This window comes from Micromys minutus (assembly GCF_963924665.1).
Source record: "Micromys minutus genome assembly, chromosome: 5".
NCBI classification, from domain to species: domain Eukaryota; kingdom Metazoa; phylum Chordata; class Mammalia; order Rodentia; family Muridae; genus Micromys; species Micromys minutus.
Genome location: NC_137974.1, coordinates 47,452,610 through 47,471,149, shown reverse-complemented (window position 1 = coordinate 47,471,149; position 18,540 = coordinate 47,452,610). Strand labels below are relative to the sequence as shown.

At 42.7% G+C, this 18,540-nt stretch overlaps 1 protein-coding gene across 2 annotated transcripts in view; it reads right to left on the bottom strand.

The window, feature by feature from the left end:
* Positions 1 to 18,540, bottom strand: part of PCCA (propionyl-CoA carboxylase subunit alpha) — a 277,273-nt gene that overhangs the window by 100,872 nt on the left and 157,861 nt on the right. For both annotated transcript variants that reach the window (XM_080916684.1, XM_080916685.1), the window contains one exon: positions 9,134 to 9,236. In XM_080916684.1, the coding sequence (XP_080772810.1) occupies positions 9,134 to 9,236 (103 nt within the window). The remainder of the gene's footprint in view (positions 1 to 9,133; positions 9,237 to 18,540) is intronic.

The following is an 18,540-nucleotide window of genomic DNA, read 5'->3' as shown; positions in this document are numbered from 1 at the left end:
CTCCATAGCCACACCAGACCCTCCTGTTCCGAGTCCCCATCGGCACACAGCAGCCTCTGGAGGAGGAGGAGAAATTACCATTGCCCTCACCTCCACCTTCTCCAGGCTCTTCCCACCTCTTAATCTTCAAACACTTCCTCCATGTGGCCCTGCTATTCGCCTCAAGAAAGCTCCGGTTTCCAATAAAAAGTAAGTCCTACTGGAGCACTAAGATGCTCCCACTTTTACAAATCAACTCCTCACCTTCCTTCCGAGTCACTCATGCGCTCCCTCATACCCCAACTCCAAGATTCCATTTTGTCCTCGTGACATCACTGGAGTGGACACAGCCCAGCCGTCCTCCTTCTGTTGATGCTTCAGTGCTTTGAGCCAGGGTGCTCTGGGTCTTTAAATTGCTTTCTTTCCAGTATTCTCTGCCTCTTGTTGACATCTTTGGTGGACCCCAGGTCCAATACTCCTTGAGCCTCCTCTCTCTCTACTCTTTCCCATCCTTCAGCAGGTTTTTGTGCAATGAAGGTCAAACTTCTGCTGAGGACTCCCTTGGGCCATGGAACTTCACTCACAACAACCCAGTGGACACTGCCAGGTTCTTCCAACCAGCATCATTTGCCTCATCATCTCTGGTCCCTCTCCACATTTCAGCGAATGCCTCTGTCATTCCGCCAGCTGCCGAATACCCTGAGCTCCTCTGGGCCTTCGTCTCCAAGATGTGTTTGAGATGGCTTCCAGTGTGAACTCGGGAACCAGAGCCAGCTTCTCATCTCAATAGCTGCTCTCCCCGAACTTCTGATGCTGTTCCTCTCTGTGCTTCAGTGTCCCTCCACAAGACTCAAGCCTCCTCCATGCGGTTTCCCTGACCTCCTCACAGCCCTCCCCGACTCCAGACTTGCCTTTCCAACTCAGCTCCCTAGAAGAGAAACACAATGTTTCTAACCAGATCACTGTCAGGTGTCCTGTGGTTTCCACTGCCATTAAGACAAAGGTCCACAAGCTGAGGTGGCATCCACAGAAGTGAGGCTGTTTAATCCCACCTCCCCCTGCTTGTCATTGGCCCCAGATGACACACGCACATGTGCACACGCAGTTTCCTCCATTCCCTCAGTTTATGCACTTTACACAAGCCTTCAAGATTGTGACTTTATCCCCTGTGCCACCCACCACTCTTGTGCAGATCTCAGGCTGGCCGTTTCGCTTTGAAAGCCCCACCCATGTCCGTTTTCAGGTTTGAGGAGCCCCTCTCTGTTCTCCACGGTGCCCACTGTCTCATCGTTCACGTGCTTGCCACCCTCAACAGATCTGATAAGTCAGATGCATCGCCTGTCTTGATGGCTGCTGTTTCTCTTCCCTAGGTCACTGGGCACAGCAACCAATGGCGACACTCGCTGCAACTATAGTGATGACAGAATGACAGCAGTGTACCCAGTGGCTGAGTCACACAGTGCATGTCAACAGATCGTTTCCATGTTCGTTTAATTTGCAAATAAGTTTGAGATGCAAAAATATGAAAACTGAGCCAAGAACAGTGATGACCCCTGTGATCCCAGCACAAAGGAGACTGACAGGTTTGCTCAAGTTTAAAGCAAGACCCTGTCTCAAAAAAATTGGGATAGGAAATACATATGCAAAATTAACAAAATAATTGTTAATATGTTTGTTGTAAAAATTTGGTCAGTGTCTAAAAATACTTTCATAGTGCTGTATATATTTTATAACAGGATATAAAGTTAAATGGCCTGAACTAACGCAGGATATCTTGTGTCAACATTAAGCATTTTACCTGAAATTAAATACTTCAGAAAGTGTCAGAAACCTGAACGTAATACTAAAACCCAGCTGAAGTCTTAATCACAGTATTTGCCAACTCTAATGCAGTAACCACCAGCCCCACTTAGTGCTTTTCATTTCCAGAGTAGTGGGAACCAATGGAGGGTCTAGAGCTTATTTTTGTTCCTCACTTAGCACCGTAACAAGCAACTTGTCTCTTAAGCGCCACATGCCTGAGCCACTTAAGAGGGTGCAGGTGCAGCCCTGCTCCCAATTAGACGGGCAATTTTCCAGATTACATGGGCAGGAGCCTCATATTTTTATGAAAATTCAGGTTTCTGGCTGGAAAGCAGATTATGATACCCACTGGAAAGGCTACATTTAAAATATAAACAGATCAAGCTGTGCCAGTTACTCTTCAGGCTTGATTTCTCCACAGCCTTGTTTATCTGGCCCTCTTCAGATGTCAAGCTGACTTGGCTGTGTCTCACTGGAAGGGATATTTGTTGGCTTGTTGGCTCTCAGGGTATGAAGTGACAGTGGTACGGAAAGTGACTTTGGGACCTCCTTCCTCAAGCCACTCTACTCCCTACAATACTCAAGGTGCTCCACAATCACTCAAGCTATGAACTCTGGGAGCCTGAGAGAAATCTTCAGAGCGCTATTAGCAAACAAGCATCTCTTGAGATGTTTCTACACCTAAGAAGAAGGAGGAGGAATCACAGAGAGGAGTCAAAGACATTTTCACTCTTTCTCCGGCTGCTCTGGGGTCTGGAGAATCAAGTTCAGAGTCCCAGCTGAAGGCCGTTCAGAAGGACACTTTATGAGCCTATGCCCGTGCCCAGTAGCTCTCCAGTGAGCCGGAAATGTATCTGAGTGCTTACCTAGGTGGCCCAGGCATTGTATGGAGCTCCCAGCATCAGAGCAGCAACGACAGTGACCACATTGTGGCTTCTTCCAAAGACATTCTGTTTACATAAGCAGACACAGCATCCTACCCCCACCCGCTCCAGACAGAAAATCACCGTAGAGCCTAGGCCTGCTTGACACTCATGAGATGTGTGTGCTCTGCCTCCTAACGACTGAAATTAGGGCATGCACCACCACACCTGTCCTAAAACACTCTTCCTTCCCGTGTGTTTCCAATCAAGGCACCCATAATGTCTCGACACTTAAATTTTATCTCTGTATATGGCTTCTGTTTGTCATCTCACCCTGATGACTTTGGTAAGTCATCTCTGAACCTTTCCCCCTGAATTACAGCTTCTCCCATCCGCTGGCTCTCAGCATAGCCCCACATGGGATGTTCTCAGCAAGGCACCCTGACACATTTAACTTGTGTAACATTAACGAAGGTGGGAGGTGTCTAAAACTGCATTTTGTTTGAAATGTCACAATGATATCTAACAATATATGCTAACTGAAGATGACTCTGCTATAGAAAAGGACTTGTAGGGAGGCAGAGATGGGTGATGGGGTGAAGGTGAGGAGGCGGCAGTAAGAGCGAGCAACCCAAATGCATGGCATGTGCGCAGGTAACCATCAAAGAACAAATTTAATAAGGATTTAGAAGGAAAAAAAAGAAGATCAAAACAGAAATAGGCAGTGTCTCCTGACAATGTCTCCTGAAAAAGAAAAAATGATTTATTTTCCTACTAATACTTTCAACTGGAAAAAATAATTTTTCAAGAAAATTACATTTGCTGAATGAATTTCATGTTACATGATGCACTTGGTAAAAATTCACTGTCAGAAAATAATTTCTTCCAAATATAGCTTTTCAAATTCTGCTTTGTTTAGAATCTGCTTGTAGACACACACTCACACACACACACACACACACACACACACACTGCCTGAAACTAGTTCACATAATCATAAAGTTTAATTCACATTAAAGGAAGAACAGAAGTAAAAAATTTAAGTATGTTGGCCACCTTAAAAACGCCTGACCTTGATTTCCTATCACATGCACAAGTCACCTCCCTGGACAGATCACAACATTTGACAAGCTTCTACCAAATGTGGCACTTGTTTTCCAACACTACTGGGAAGACTTGCTTCTGTATTTGACATGCATGGATTTGAATCACAAATAATTTTTTTAACGTTGAGGAAGCTAAGAGTTGCCATAAATTATAATGATTAACTGGCCTTATTTACCACTGTCATTGGCATGGCCCAGAGCCTGTCCTAAAAACCGTCAAAAAAGTAAAGCAGCAAATCAGTACACCTGGCAACAGCTCATTTCTAAAAGAGTTTGAAAGTAAGTTGGTCTAAGAGGAAACTGAGGCTGGATATGGTGACGCACAGCTGTCACTCCGAGACTACAGGAAGCTATGAGTTCAAATCTATCACAGATTACAATGCCTCCAACAATAAACCCATGAGTCACGTGGTCCCACAAAAGCCTCAGCATTTCTCTCTATTATCAAGGGACAGAGATGGGGTGAACTTGCTAAAGATATTTTTGATTCCTTGGTTGATGTTCCCTGTTTTTTTTAAAAAAGGCCAGGGGGCTTGAGAGATGGCTCTGTGGCGTGAGCAATGGCTGTTCTTCCAGAAAACCCAAGTTCAGTTCCCAACAACTGCATAGGGGTTCGAAACCACAGTGCCAGGGTGCATGGCGCACATACATGCAGGCAAAACACCATACTCACCAAATAAGACTAAAGTCTTCTTTAAAAATGGGCTTACTTTAAAAATCATCTAATAGGCATTCTAAATTCAGCCAATTACTGTCTTGTTTTTTAAAATGGCATTTTACAAAATGTTCTTTAAATATCAAACAAGCTGGTGGAATGCCTTCCTAGTTCAGAAGTCTAGACGTATACAGTGGTAGAACAAAGGGGGAAAGGTTGGTTACATCAGAGAAGAAAAATGCCACACAAGGAGTATACAATTATTTCTTATTATACATCCATATGTAATTATTATTTTTATCCTTATGCTTATCACTGTATCTTTTCTTTGTGAAAAAATTAGAGGGTGGTAATTAAAATGATATTAGTACTCTACAACATTTCCCTCCCTCCACCACAGGCATTCAAAGATAAGATCATTTTGAATCAACCAAAATGAACATTATTAAGAAAACAAAATAAGAGTTTAAACTCTTTAGCTATGAATGCTATTGTCAAATCTTAAAAGGCCCTGAAAAAAATTACTTGTATAAAATTTATGCAATCATTGCTAAAAATCATTATCACAACATTAACATTTATAAGAAGTAGCAAGGTTTATAAATACTTTTAAACAAATTTTGGAGGGTTGGTGAGATGGCTCAGAGGGTAAAGCTGCATTCCAGTAAGCCTGGTGACCTGAGTTCTGTCACAAGGACCCACATGGTAGAATGAGAGAACCCAATGCTGTGCTCTATGGCATGGGTGTGCACACAAACACAACACACACACACACACACACACACACACACTCAAACGAAAAAATTTAAAACTGTGGATGATGGTAGGGATTAAATTCAAAACAGCATGCTTGCTAGGTGGGAACTTGGCCTCTGAGTTGCATCTCTAGCCAAAGATGTGAAGGTGCACTAGCTGCCTGCCCTCATCCTAGATCACTGCCCCTCGAATTACCAAGCCTGTGTCCACAGTCCAACACCGCTAAATCTACTCCACTATGACTCTAAACCTCAGCTTCTGAAATTCTCAGTGCCCAGCAGTGAGCATTTGTGCACCAGGGCAACCCCAAGAACTAAGTGAGCAAGGCACTCACAGTGCCGTCCAGAGGGCAAAGACAGATCCAGGTAATCATTTGTTCCAGCCAAACATCTATGAATAGGCTGACATAACTTTACAAACTAAAGTCTGACTGCAAACCACTGTGAGCACAAATAAGAGTTAACTCAGAAAACACAGAGTAAGGAATTAGGGCTGGCAAGATGGCTAAGGGTAAAATGCACTTGCCATACTAGGCTGATGACCCGAGTTCAACCCTGGGAAGCCACTGAGGAAGGACACAGATAAAAGGAGAGAGTCAAGTCACAAAACTTGTCCCAGACTCCATGCACCTGTGTGCCCCCCCTACAATGACAAATTAAATTTAAATTCAAACTAAAAACCAGGACTACTGAGATAGCTCAGTGGATAAAGGTTCTTGATGCCAAGCCTGACCACCTAAGTTCAATACGGAGGATCCACATAGTGAAGAGAACCAATTCCTGAAAGTTGACTGTACACATAATATTTGAAATATAAAGGGGGTGGGGGCTGGGAGTTGGTAAAATGGCTCAGCTGGTAAGGGCGCTTCTCAAAGTCTGACAACTTGATTCTGATTCCTGGGACCCACATGGTGAAGGAGAAAACCAGCTCCCACTAGCTGTCCTCTGATTTTCATGTGTGAGTACACATACAAAACAAATAAACGAAATTTAATAATCGCTAAGAAATTAAACTTACTACACAGTAAGAATGTCTCTGGGGGATCTGGAGAGGTGGCTCAGAGGTTAAGAGCACTGGTTTCCCTTGCAGAGGACTTAGATTCAATTCCCGGCACCCACATGGTGGCTTGTGTCCCTCTGAAACTCCAGTTCCAGGAGCCTGGACACTTTCTTCTGGCCTCTGTGAACATCAGGCATGTACATGGTACACAGACACACAGACACATTAAAACACTAACGACAGGTGTCTGACTTTCAACAGACTTTCCTCTCACATGCTCCAGTGTGGCTCTCTAGCTATGATGAAAACCAAGTCCCTGCTCACACGTGAGTGTGTTCTAAGTTGTCACTAGTAACATCTCCCAAACACCTCCTTCTGCAGACACTCCCCTTTGCTCAAGCAGCTAGAAGCTTTCTTGGGTTCACTTTTAATTTTTTTAGTTTATTCTTCTCTCATCCAATACATCTTGACCACATCTTCCCCTCCCTCCCAGTTCCCCCACCACTTCCCCTCTCCCCCAAATCTATTGCTCCTCTAGTTCCCCTCAGAAAAGAGTAGGCATTCCAGGGATATCAACTGAACACAGCCTAACAAGATGACTTCATGTGATTCCTGAATTGAGTCAAGTTTTTGTCAGGCCCTTAAATTCATGTGAAAGCCTAAAGATGTAGGATTGCCAAACCTGTCTTTAAAACAAACATCGGGATGGCTAAGTCCACTACAAATGAGGAGACATTTGAACTGATTTGATTTTGCAACCATGCTGAACTCACTTCTTCATGACAGTTTTTTTAGCTGATGCCTCCCAGTCTTCTACACACAACCACACAACAAACAGCTCCAGATGGAGATTTCCACCACTATCTCATGATGGCACTTTGCTAAAGAGTGGCTCCACAGAGCACCTCATGCTGTCATTCCAGAGTAGGTCTCTGATGTTGATTTAATAGAATACAGGGCCTCATGGATACTAGGAACTGCTTTACCATGGAGCTAACCCCCAAACCCAGCCTTTTAAATTCTGATACAAATTGAATTGTATTAGATGCAATATAACATATAACATGAAATTAGGAGAATGGAAAGGACTCTAATTTTAATTTAAATGAAGTGATTTTATGCTTTTCAAAAGTATTTTGTTCTCTTAATAAAAAAGCTGAACTAAATTTAGGAAAATGAACTATAAGGAATTTTAAAATCACAAAGAGGGCAGAGAAATGGGAAAAGTGGGGGAAGGCAGTAGGAAAGGCAAAGAGATTTTAACAAAGTACAAATGACAGTATTAAAACAAAAACCAGAACTTTATCTGCCAACCTTAAAAGTTAACTTTAAAGTTTTTAAGACAGTGGGAAATCATTCTCCGACCAGCAAAGCTAAGTATTATTTTGACCATTTAGATTTTTTTTCATTCATTAGTACAAAGATTGTATTAGTATGGCATGGGCAGTCTGGGGATTCTGGATATTCTTTGGAATGTTGGTTGATTGATAGCAGTGAAGGGGAGGATGAGGGGTTGCTGTATGCCATGGTTTCTTGCAGAGATCACAGGGCAGCACTAGACATAGGCAGTCTCTCTTGCTTCTGCTGCTGTCCTGTGCTCCAGAATAGCGGGTTGCTGGGCTTTGGGGCAATTCTCCTATCCCTGTCTCTTATCTGGCTCCAGAAGTGCTGGGATAATGGATTTGCATCACCACGTGTAGCTTCTTATGTGGCTTCATGAGATGGAACTCCGGTCCTCAGGCTCGTGAGGATAAAACCCTTACCCGCTGAGCCGGTGGCCCAACCCCGATATCCTTCAGTAGTGGGAAGAATCTTTCCAAAGGTTGCTGCCATTGCCCTCATAGGAAAGATTATGTATGCCTATGTCTCTCACTTGTGAGCACTTAGTTAGTCAGGCAAACACCAGGCAAAACACTTAAAGTGGATGTGTGGTGCTCAGATGTCTGTCATTGGAGGACCGAATTTCTAAGCCAGTTTGTTTACACATCAAAACCACTCAGACCTTTTCCTTCAAAATGAATGGTCTTCAATATAAATGTAGTTCTTCATCTTTAAAGCAACAAACACACCAATCTTTGTGTTTCTTCTGCTGTTCTAACCAGTTTCACATTATGTTGCATATGATTCCCAAAAAATTATTATAAATAAACTCAACTGATTTTCTTCACTTTGGAGCTCAATATTTTTGAAAGACTGGATAGTATTCCCACCATGTGTATTCATCAAGAAACACCCAAGCCTCTCAAGCCGCATCAGATTTAGAATGCATTTACATTCTTTTGGTTTCCATTCTGATCCAGCCTTCTGTCAAAAGTCATTTGTTTCCCCCAGACAATACGTATCTCAGAGCAACTGAGCACAGAAGAGACTGTGGGCAAAAGGGTGTCTTGCTAATAGCACAGCTGCTTCCTTGTTCAGGAAAACACACAAAGCTATGCCCTAAGCAGCAACTCTTCAGTGTTTGTCTAGGGAACTTAGTCACAGAGTTTAGATAGATGTATCATCCACACCACGGTATAAACACTGAAAGCTGATAGACCAGAATTTAAACTACTACACCACTGCTTTGGATGTTTCACAAAGAGTTTATATTCTTCTTAAGAAAAAGAATGGCACCAGGAGGTAAGCTTCTCTTCAAGAACATCACACAGGAATCCCAAGATGACTCTACCCAAGGCTTCATGCTCCTAGCACAGTCAAGCACAGTATGGAGTGACAATTAATCCCAAAGCCAAACCTATGACTTCTCAGTGAGTACTGAAGAAAAGTGAATTAGGAAGTAGTTCACAATGTGGCTAAATCCAGGCATGTGTTTTCTAATTAGCATAAAAGGACATAAAGTCCCCTTTATATTCAGCTCATATAGACAAACACAGAGCTTTGTTGGAGACTGTGAAGAGACACCAGAGAGGCTAAAAACAGTCTAAATTTGCTTAGATAATGCAAGATTACCAAAAACTAGCAAAACTCACGGTAAATGTTGGCCCGTTGTTGGATGCCACGACGGTGTGGTCTTCATTGTGTAACTTTACCGAGAGCTCCCACTTAGCCACATCTGGCCTAATAGCTGGTACTCTGAAGCAGAAAGAAAGATTAAGAGTTCATTATATTTTATTCTCTATCAATAAACCAATTTCCTCTAACACTGATGTGTGGAATAAGACAGCCAAGAACCACACTTCACATTTCATTACACTAACACCACCGTTGGAATAAACAGCTTCCAGATATAACCAGAGAGATTTTTAAAAGGCAGACACTCAAAAGAAAACAGCCAGCCCCCTGCTGTTGCTGTGGAACCATTGCCTCTTCTAAGACGCATCATCCCTGCCCCATGTTCTGAACCTGAATGTGCAGTTGTGACAGTCCTTCCTGAATTACTCTTCTTTTAAAGCACTATTATTTTTTGCTAACTCAAGCTATAAACATGGGCTTAATTACAGTAAAAGAAGCACTGTGACAAAGGTGCTAAGTTTCCAAGACAGAAAGACCAGTCAGTGTGACATGGCGTAGAAACATGGGGCTTGTTTACTCTTCAGAGTTGATAAAACTAGTACTGTAATAAAGAACGAAGGCAGCGTGACCTCAGAGAATGAAGGTGTTTCCACTGCCAGAGAACCTAATGTCAGTCCCTGGAATCCACATAAAGCAGGAGAATGGACTCCAGGTTACTCTCTGGCATTTCCTACCTATGTGCACACAGGCAGATACACAAAACATCATCATCATCATAATAATAATAAAGTTTATGTCTTCAGAAAGAATGAACTATAATACCTTGATCTACTGGTAAAACTGTATAGAATGTTCCTCTATAGTGTCTGCTTGGAAAAAACAAAACAAAACTACCTCAGGATATGAGCTACACTGACACCACGAGGAGAGAGAAAACTAAGCTACAGAAAACTGTGCAACCTACAACTTCATAAACACTAAGTGACTGGCACCATGTCACGGAACTCCAGGAAAGGACAGGCATGGTTTCCATCTTGCACACAGCCAATGTCTTTTCTAGTCCTAGCTTTCTAGTAAGTTCTGGAATCCACCCAAGGCTGTCTGAGCTCTGAGCAAAGCTAGTCTTATCATATAAATGTATGGTTGGCATTACATGGAGCAGAAAACAGAAAACAAAACAAACAAAACAAAACAAAACAAAACAAAACAAAAAACCTTAGGTCAAGCTTTTCAGGAGGGAAACACAAAAATTTCCCATAATTTTGTTTTTAAAAGTAATGCGTTCAGAATTAACCCTGGGGTCACAATTTTATATTCTTATCTTTGAAGTATTATTAGCATGAGTACCTTTTAGTATCTAGGTTCTAGCTTCAGCCACAGATCTAAAATTAATGTTGTAGGTTACATTTTCATTCAAGCCTCTCAAATTTCAAAAGAATGTATATTATCTGGCATTTTAAAAAATTATAGTCATAACAACTGTGATGCTTAAGTTTCCTCTAGTTACAGAGCCTGGTGAAGGGGTTAGTTAGCACTGGAAGAGTGTTTGCATTGGACCAGCCACTTCATCTGTTTAATGATGACTATCCTAAATCCTACAGAAGAAAACAGTGAAGCAAAGACCACGCCAACAGTATAGACGCGGAAGACACTGTTAGGTATTCAGAGGGCAGAGCTTCATAGAGAAGATGACAGTAAGCAAGAGTTCCTGAGGACCAGGACTGCAGAGAAGAAGGGGGGAGGGGCAATGGCCACGCCAAGGCAGCAGGCAAGAGAGGGTTCCTGCCCTCTGCCTCATTCTGCATCTATATCCCACAGGACACTGTGACATCCATGTCTCCCCACTGGACTACGGTGCTCTAGGACTGTAATCACTTCATATTTTTATTTATTGACTTTATCTCCTAGTGCTTGGATAAAACCCAAGGCTCCAAGCCTGCTAGGCAAGAATCCTACCACTGAGCTACAGCCCAGTGCACTCATCGAGAAGCCTGTGGAGCCACATAAATGGCAGAGGGCAGTTGCAAGATTGCCCTGGATTTGTCTCTTCACTAGGCTACATTTCTTGCTCAACCTCAAGTGGTAAGATGTCCATTCTCCCAGAACCACTATGTAATATGGCTTTCCTATATGTTTTTTTTTTCCATGTTAAAACTGCATACTTCCTGATCATGACAATTCTACATTATTTGACTTCACACCAAACTAATTCTTAATTGAACTACTTACCATTTAAGTCCTTAAAATGAAAGTCCCACTCTTTGTAGCCTACTCTTTTCCTAATTACTCTGGCTTGTGTGTTTGATTGGACCAGCTCCTTTTCATTAAGCCAAACAAACAGGTGGCAGAGAACCAAGCAAACTGATTACAAACCAGGCTCTGCTGCCCCCATAGAAGTAGGATGAGCCCTGCCTATACTTTTGACCTTGAGAAAATTGACAGAATTAATTTCCTTTCACAAAACATTAAAATAATAATGGCATCTGTAGTGACAGACACACATGAGGACTGAATGGAGTCAGGCAAAGGTAACATGACGACCACTCCTGCCTCCTGGCCTCTCTTCTGGTTTTGGAGATTGAAATGCTCCCATTACAAAGCTTTGGACTCCCTCTTCTCTGCCTCAGATTTTCCAAGGAGGGAATTACTACCCTCTAAAACTGTCTCAATGGTAGTATAATTTCACTGTCTTCCTTCCACTTAACCAGAACTATATGCTATGGAATTTTCTAAAATTGAGTGTCAACAGTCCATGAGAGCAAAGGCCCTTCCCAGTGAGGCAGCCATCCTTGGCCTGCAGAGGTGGGGGATGTCACCGATCCTAACGTCCTGCGCTAGCCCAGAACTTTTTCCCACAGAAAACGATCCTGCAGATGGTGGCAAGACATAGCTGACTCTCCTCGGGACCCGGCCACTATTTATTTTTCCAGTGCCTTATTTTGATCCACATCTGTTTCATATACATTGTAGCTTGTCCCAGGAGGGACCTTATGGAAGAACACAGGCTTCTGAGAAAAAGTGCAGAGGTTCATGTCTCCGCCCCTTCTCTCCTCAGCAATGCACTTGAAAACTCACATCCCTGAACCTGTAAGAGGGGCTCCCACAGAGACAAGGGGGTGAGAGGAAACCTGGCTTCCTCTGAGCTTGAACCCCTGGAGTAGCACGTTACTAACAGGATCTAAGGTGCTTTGTTACGAGAATAGAGGAAAGCAGTTTCACTGAGAAGCAAGACCTCCAAGAAGAACAGAAAGCATGGTCCCCGGGCATGGTTAGCACTAGGGCTTTGGCTGGCTTTACGTGGGTTTAAACAGAACTTGATTTTGTCAGGTGAATAGACTGGATGGTTTGGGCATTTATGCTGGTTACTCAGCCATACAATAGTGCACGAAAATAGACACAAATCTACAGGAATGTGTGCTCTGGTTCTACAGAATTCTAAGAGAACAGGAAGAATTACTGTGAAACACTAATTTCAAGTCAGAAAGTATGAACATGATAGAGATAACGACCTAAAGTTATACTGAAATTTAAAAAAGAATTAAATCTGTTGATACAACTCAAAGTAGTTCAAAATGAGTTATAAAGCTCAGGGTAGACTACTTGAATAGTAGACACCAGACTCTGGATGTCACTCAGCAAGGAGGAAAAAAACCACGGGAAAATAATTACAAACCATCTTCAGAGGTGGGAAGATGCTTCACAGTCACCCTAGTAAAGCACATTCTCCTAGTGAAGCATGTTCTGTGGAAAGGGCTGCCATCAGACCAAGAGCTCACTTTGTACAAGTTAATCTGCACATTCAAATCTGAAAGTCTGACTTTAAATGGCAAATCACCAGACTCAGTAATAAGGGTCACAAGCCACAGCTCTGCCCAAGTCTGTCCACTGCCAGTACCAGTGTGACAGCTGGAATCAAACTGCTTAGGAAAACCCACCTCTCCATATCTTACAGAGAAAAACTGACAACTGACTTTTAGTCATTTTAATCCTAATGCACATAACCTAGCTTACATACAAGCGTGCGCATGCGTGCACACACACACACACATACACACACACGATAATGATCAGCATGCACATCTACTAACAGAAATGTCCAGCATTTCACAGACTTCAGGCTAAGGCAGTGGCTATCTTGAAGCATACTGTCAGACTGGCACCACCCATCAGAACAGGGAGAACGGCCAAAGAATCATGAAGAACTGCCTATGACTTCCCCAGAAGGTGGAACGTAAGCCGATCCAGAATAATCTGCTTAATTCCATAGCCACTGAGGTCAGCTTCTTTATGCAAATCTTTGTAGAAAGAAAAGTGCCCTCAGAAAGTGAGCCATTCATCTGAACCCAGTTCAGAAAATTTCCAGTGTGGCACAAAGCTGTGTCATACAAGCACATAGATGTATTCAGTGGGGGTAGACAGACATAGATACAGGCGGACTACAAAGGAGCCCTCCCATGGTTCATGAATAAGTCGAGGAAATGATCAGGAAAAAAGTGGGGGAGAGAGAGAAAGATGTTTAGACAGATGGCCCACTTAAAATGCCTGAGATAGGGCATAAGCAATTTTAATGAAACTTTAGATCTAGCACATGATTTTTTTGTTCTTATTTTCCTCAACTGAAGAGGAAAGGAAAACAATTCCAAGGAAGACAGAAAAATCAGCCATGTGCTAAAAACCCTACGTTCAGCAAGTTCAGACAGAAAAGGGGTCAGAAGTATGAGCTTTAGTCATACAATAAATTCATGTAAAATTCTTCACAGAACCATCAGCTATCAAAATGAATAGAAAAATGCATGGAATGAACACATTAAAGGAATTTTAAACAGAAGTCTACTGCCAATCCAAACAAAAATCTATGCCTTATTATGTAAGAACTTACAACGGGGTAACATTAAAGTTCATCACTGGGAAGACAGATAAAAGCAGCTCTCAGAGAACTCTTCAAAGCCAGAAGCAGGCATGCGGGAGGATCAGGATCCACCGACATGCAATTTCAAATGTGTGCACCCAACACATGATACTGTACCCAAGCCTGTCACAAAACTGTCCTGAGATACCATGGGCATCACCAGGTTTGGTATTAGCATCACAGAAAATCAGACAGGTGAAAGAGAGTCTCGTACTGAATGTGTCACTACAATCTTACAGTTACTCATAGATGCAAAGCCCACTTTCTCCCTCCACTGCAAAGCGTATGTGCTTCTCCTCGACGTGGAGCACATGAGTCAGGAAAGCAACCCAGGCTAGCTGGCACCGCTGCAAGCCTCACCCATTGATCAAGTGTAAGCCTGTGAATGCTCTGTGGCCTCCTTATGATGGAAACTCACTGTGCCTCTGCTTTCTTGCCCGGGAGAATGTCTAACCTGTATGTGGAGGAGAGACGGTAAGCTGTGAAGCATTTGGGGTGTTACTGTGCAGTGGGGTCCAGCATCTACAAGCATCCATCACTAACTTGTATGTGGACGAGAGGAGTTAAGATGTAAAGTATTTGGGGTGTTACTGTACAGTAGGGTCTAGCGTCCACAAGCATCTGCCATGGTCGGCTACAGAAACCTGAAAATGTCCCATTGTTTTAGCCATGCTGTGTATCTCTTTGAAAGGATAGACAGACATGTAAAGAACACCTGGCTGCCCTGTTATAACAGACAAAATATGGATCCTATAAGGTGCCTGTCTTCATTAATGCACTGCCCTTGATGGGATTGAGAATCCCCCAAGGTAACCTATCTCTCGATGAGTCCATGATGGTATTTCAGAGAACTAAGAGGGAGGAGGGAAGACTTGACCTGAATGTAAGTGGCCCCCAGGACTTGAGAGGAAAGCAAGCCAAGTAAGACCACTCAGCTCTCTGCTGCCTGACAGAAAGTGTACCTCACACTCTTGCCACCAGACCTTGCCAACCATGCCAGACTCTCCTCTCAGAGTGTGAGTCCAAATAGCTCCTTCTTTCTTCAAGTAACCTTGGTCGGCTATTCGGTCAAAGCAATAACTAATACAATGGGCTATCAATAGACAAAAGGATGTGGTACATACATCAAATCCTGTCATCTGCAGCAGTGGGAAAGAACAGAGAACACTAGCTGAAACAAAAGACAGATACCAAATGAGTTCCCACAGTATAGCCAAACAACTGGGCTTCATAAGTGGACACTGAATAGGGGTCACTGGAGGCCAGAAGGTTAGGAGGAAAGGGGTAGAAGGGGGGTTGGATAACAAGGTACCAAACAATCATACAGGAAGAGTCACAAGTGGACTGGATAACAGGCACCAAAGTTGTTACAGAGGAGGAGTTTTATAACATGGACGGATGACTGGAAGACAAGGACTTGAAGGATCCCAGGGAAACAGAGGATTTTTTTTTCCAGACAGGGTTTCTCTGTGTAGCTCTAGCTGTTCTAGAACTCAATTTGTAAACCAGGCTGGCCTTGAACTCACAGAGATCCTCCTGCCTCTGCCTCCAAGTGCTGGTACTTAAGGCATATGGCATCACCATGCTATTGGAAACAAAGATATTTAAGATGTCAATGCTTGGCTGGAGAGATGGCTCAGCCATTAAAGGCTAGGCTCACAACCAATAATATAAAATGTCAATGCTAACTATCCCTCTTAGGCCATTTTATGTGACATATATGTATCATATTATCACGAGGTACCCACCGATAAAAGAAAACAAAATAAAATGCAGTTTACATAGTGAAATTCAGCAGTCCTCAGCTCCACCACCTGCTTTCCAGCCCTCCCACAGTTAATTACGGGTTATTGTCTGCTCCAAAGCTTCCCGTCAGTGCAGTCTGAACACATGTAGTGTGGTATGAGCTTCTGTTCAATGTACTTCTGAATTCCCCTTGTGTTTATTGGATAGTTTCTTCTACATAGCATGTTCTCTTGCACATGTGCTAAAATTAGCTCCTCCTATTGCTGGGAACTGCGTTGTCTCTATGTTAGAGTTGGAATGGATGTGAGGTTCCCATCATTATTATAAAGGCCAAGGAGCACTGCTCTTCGTTCTTATTCGTCAGCCCAGTGGCTGTGTGAGTTTGCATTCCTGCTGCAGTGAAGAGGCATGCTCTGACACCTGTCCCTTCCTTAGCAGTACTTGGTGTCTTGAGCACACTGGATTGTACATGTTCTAATAGGCATGGAATGGAAACTGAGAGGGGAGGCTTGGGTTTTAGTTTTTTAACTTCACTAAGGTTCAAAAGACACGTTTTCTTGTGCTTTTTTTGTTTTATTTTTATATTTGTTTGTTCGTTTTGCGGTGTGTGGGCATGCAGCAATGTACACGTAGAGGTCAGAGGACTCTTTACAAGTCAGGTCTCTCCTCCCACTATGTGGGTCCTTCATTCAATGTCCTGATCCACTCTTCTAGGTGACCAAGTTGGCTTGTGACTGATTTCTGTTTTTTTTCTGGGAGAAGACAGGGAATGGAGGTCAACCAGGGAGAATCTGGAGGCCATGTTTTGTACCTGTGCTCACCGATAAAGTTTTATTATTTCTCAAGCTCCCTTTGCACAGCCAGAAAGATTCCAAAGCTTTGCATCTACTCCCCAAGTGTAGCCCTCATGGAACTGTGATTAGAGCCATACACTGTCTGACTTACAGAAGGCGGCAGCCACATTCAATACCTCTGCTCATCCCATCTGTTAGCAGGTGCAGATTTAATCCCAAATTTCTCTTCACCACACACATCACATCTGAGTCTCTTTTGTCAGTTTGTATCTGTTATGATAGATGTCTTCCAGACTTCTGACATTACTTATGTGATTGTTCTGCAAAGCCTTTGTTTCCAATCTTTATGCTTAGTTTTTTCATGCTTTATTACTCTGAGGGATGATGACATAGAATACGCTTTGTTAAGGTATTTGCTTAATTATTTTAAAGTTATGTTAAATGTAACATTGATTCATTTTCACTAATTTTAGTTTTTATTTAAATGTAATTTATATTTGACTTTTAACCCTATACTTTCCTAAATGTGTTAGTTTGAAAATTTGTTTAGTAGATTCCTCAGGGATTTTTTTATGCAAATAATTCTGACCTCTCTGAACACAAAGCACTCATTTTCCTTCTTGTCTGCCTGTCTTACTTTGCTTCTTTTTATTGTAAAGACTAGGATCTCTAGGATAATATGGGAAAATATTAAATGATGTATTACTTTTTATGTGTGTGTGTGTGTGTGTGTGTGTGTGTGTGTGTGTGTGTGGAGAGAGAGAGAGAGAGAGAGAGAGAGAATGCCACAAGTATGTGTGTGCCCACAAAGGCAGTTACAGGAGGCTACAAGCTGCCAGATGTGGTACTGAGAATGAAACTTAAGTTCTCTAGAAGAGCATCAAATGCTCTTAACTGCTGAGCCACCTCTCCAGCCACTTATTTTCAATCTTATGAAGACAACATTCATTGTATTTTTCTAACATTTCTTGCCCTGTTTACCCCTTTCCTTTTGCGACTCCTAACATGTGTATAATACCTTTCTTTGTAATACTAAACTGTCTTCAATTTTTCAAAACACATTTGCTAAAATATATTCTACATTTAATATAAACAACCTGGGCCTGGACAGCTCAGTGGTCAAAGTGCTTGCTGAGCAAAAGGACTGAAGCTTGGAACCACAGAACTAACATTAGCCAAGTGGGCACAGAGGCCCACCTGTGATTCCAGAACTCAGGAAAAGGAAGGGTATCCATGGCAACCTGGCTAGCTGTATCAGAGAAATCTGGGTTTGACTGAGAGACCCTGCCTCAGAGAAGTTGAGGGAACCATGAAGGCAGATCTCTGATATATGCTTCAGGTCTTCACAGTCACATGCACATATGTATGCCCAGACGCATGCAGCCACACATGAAAAGAAAATACTCCTAATATTTAAGGTACATAACTTGTAAGTTTGGACATATGTGTGTCCCTGATACCAGCTACCACAGTCATGGTGTGAAACCTTTCTGTGCTTCGGTGTCTAGAATCCACTGACTCTTTCTTCAGACTGTACAGACTGTCATCAATATACTTTCTGAACTACTCAACTTTTCTTCTGTCCCCACCAGCCTGCTGCCGTGTCCCCAGAAAACTGCCCATGGCAGATACATTGCAGGACTGGAATTCCACTTCCTACATTCTTCTTACTCCCATTCCCACGCTGAATCCCATCTCAGTACTCTCATGTGCTCTTTAAGACTCCCACTTTAAAGTCCTTACCCTTGATTCTAACAGCTTCACGTTCTCCTGGCTGGTTTCTTCTGACGGCTTTTTATGAGTCACCTTTATTCTTAACCTACATGACAAATCAGCCTTCAGGACGGGGGAGGTGCTGAAGTGGCCGCACGTGTCATGTAATCTTCCTGAGTGGCCTTTATGATAGCAGGCACTGGGGCTACTAATTAATAACTCAAGTTGAAGTCTCACTTGCTTATCATATAAGGATGTGTCT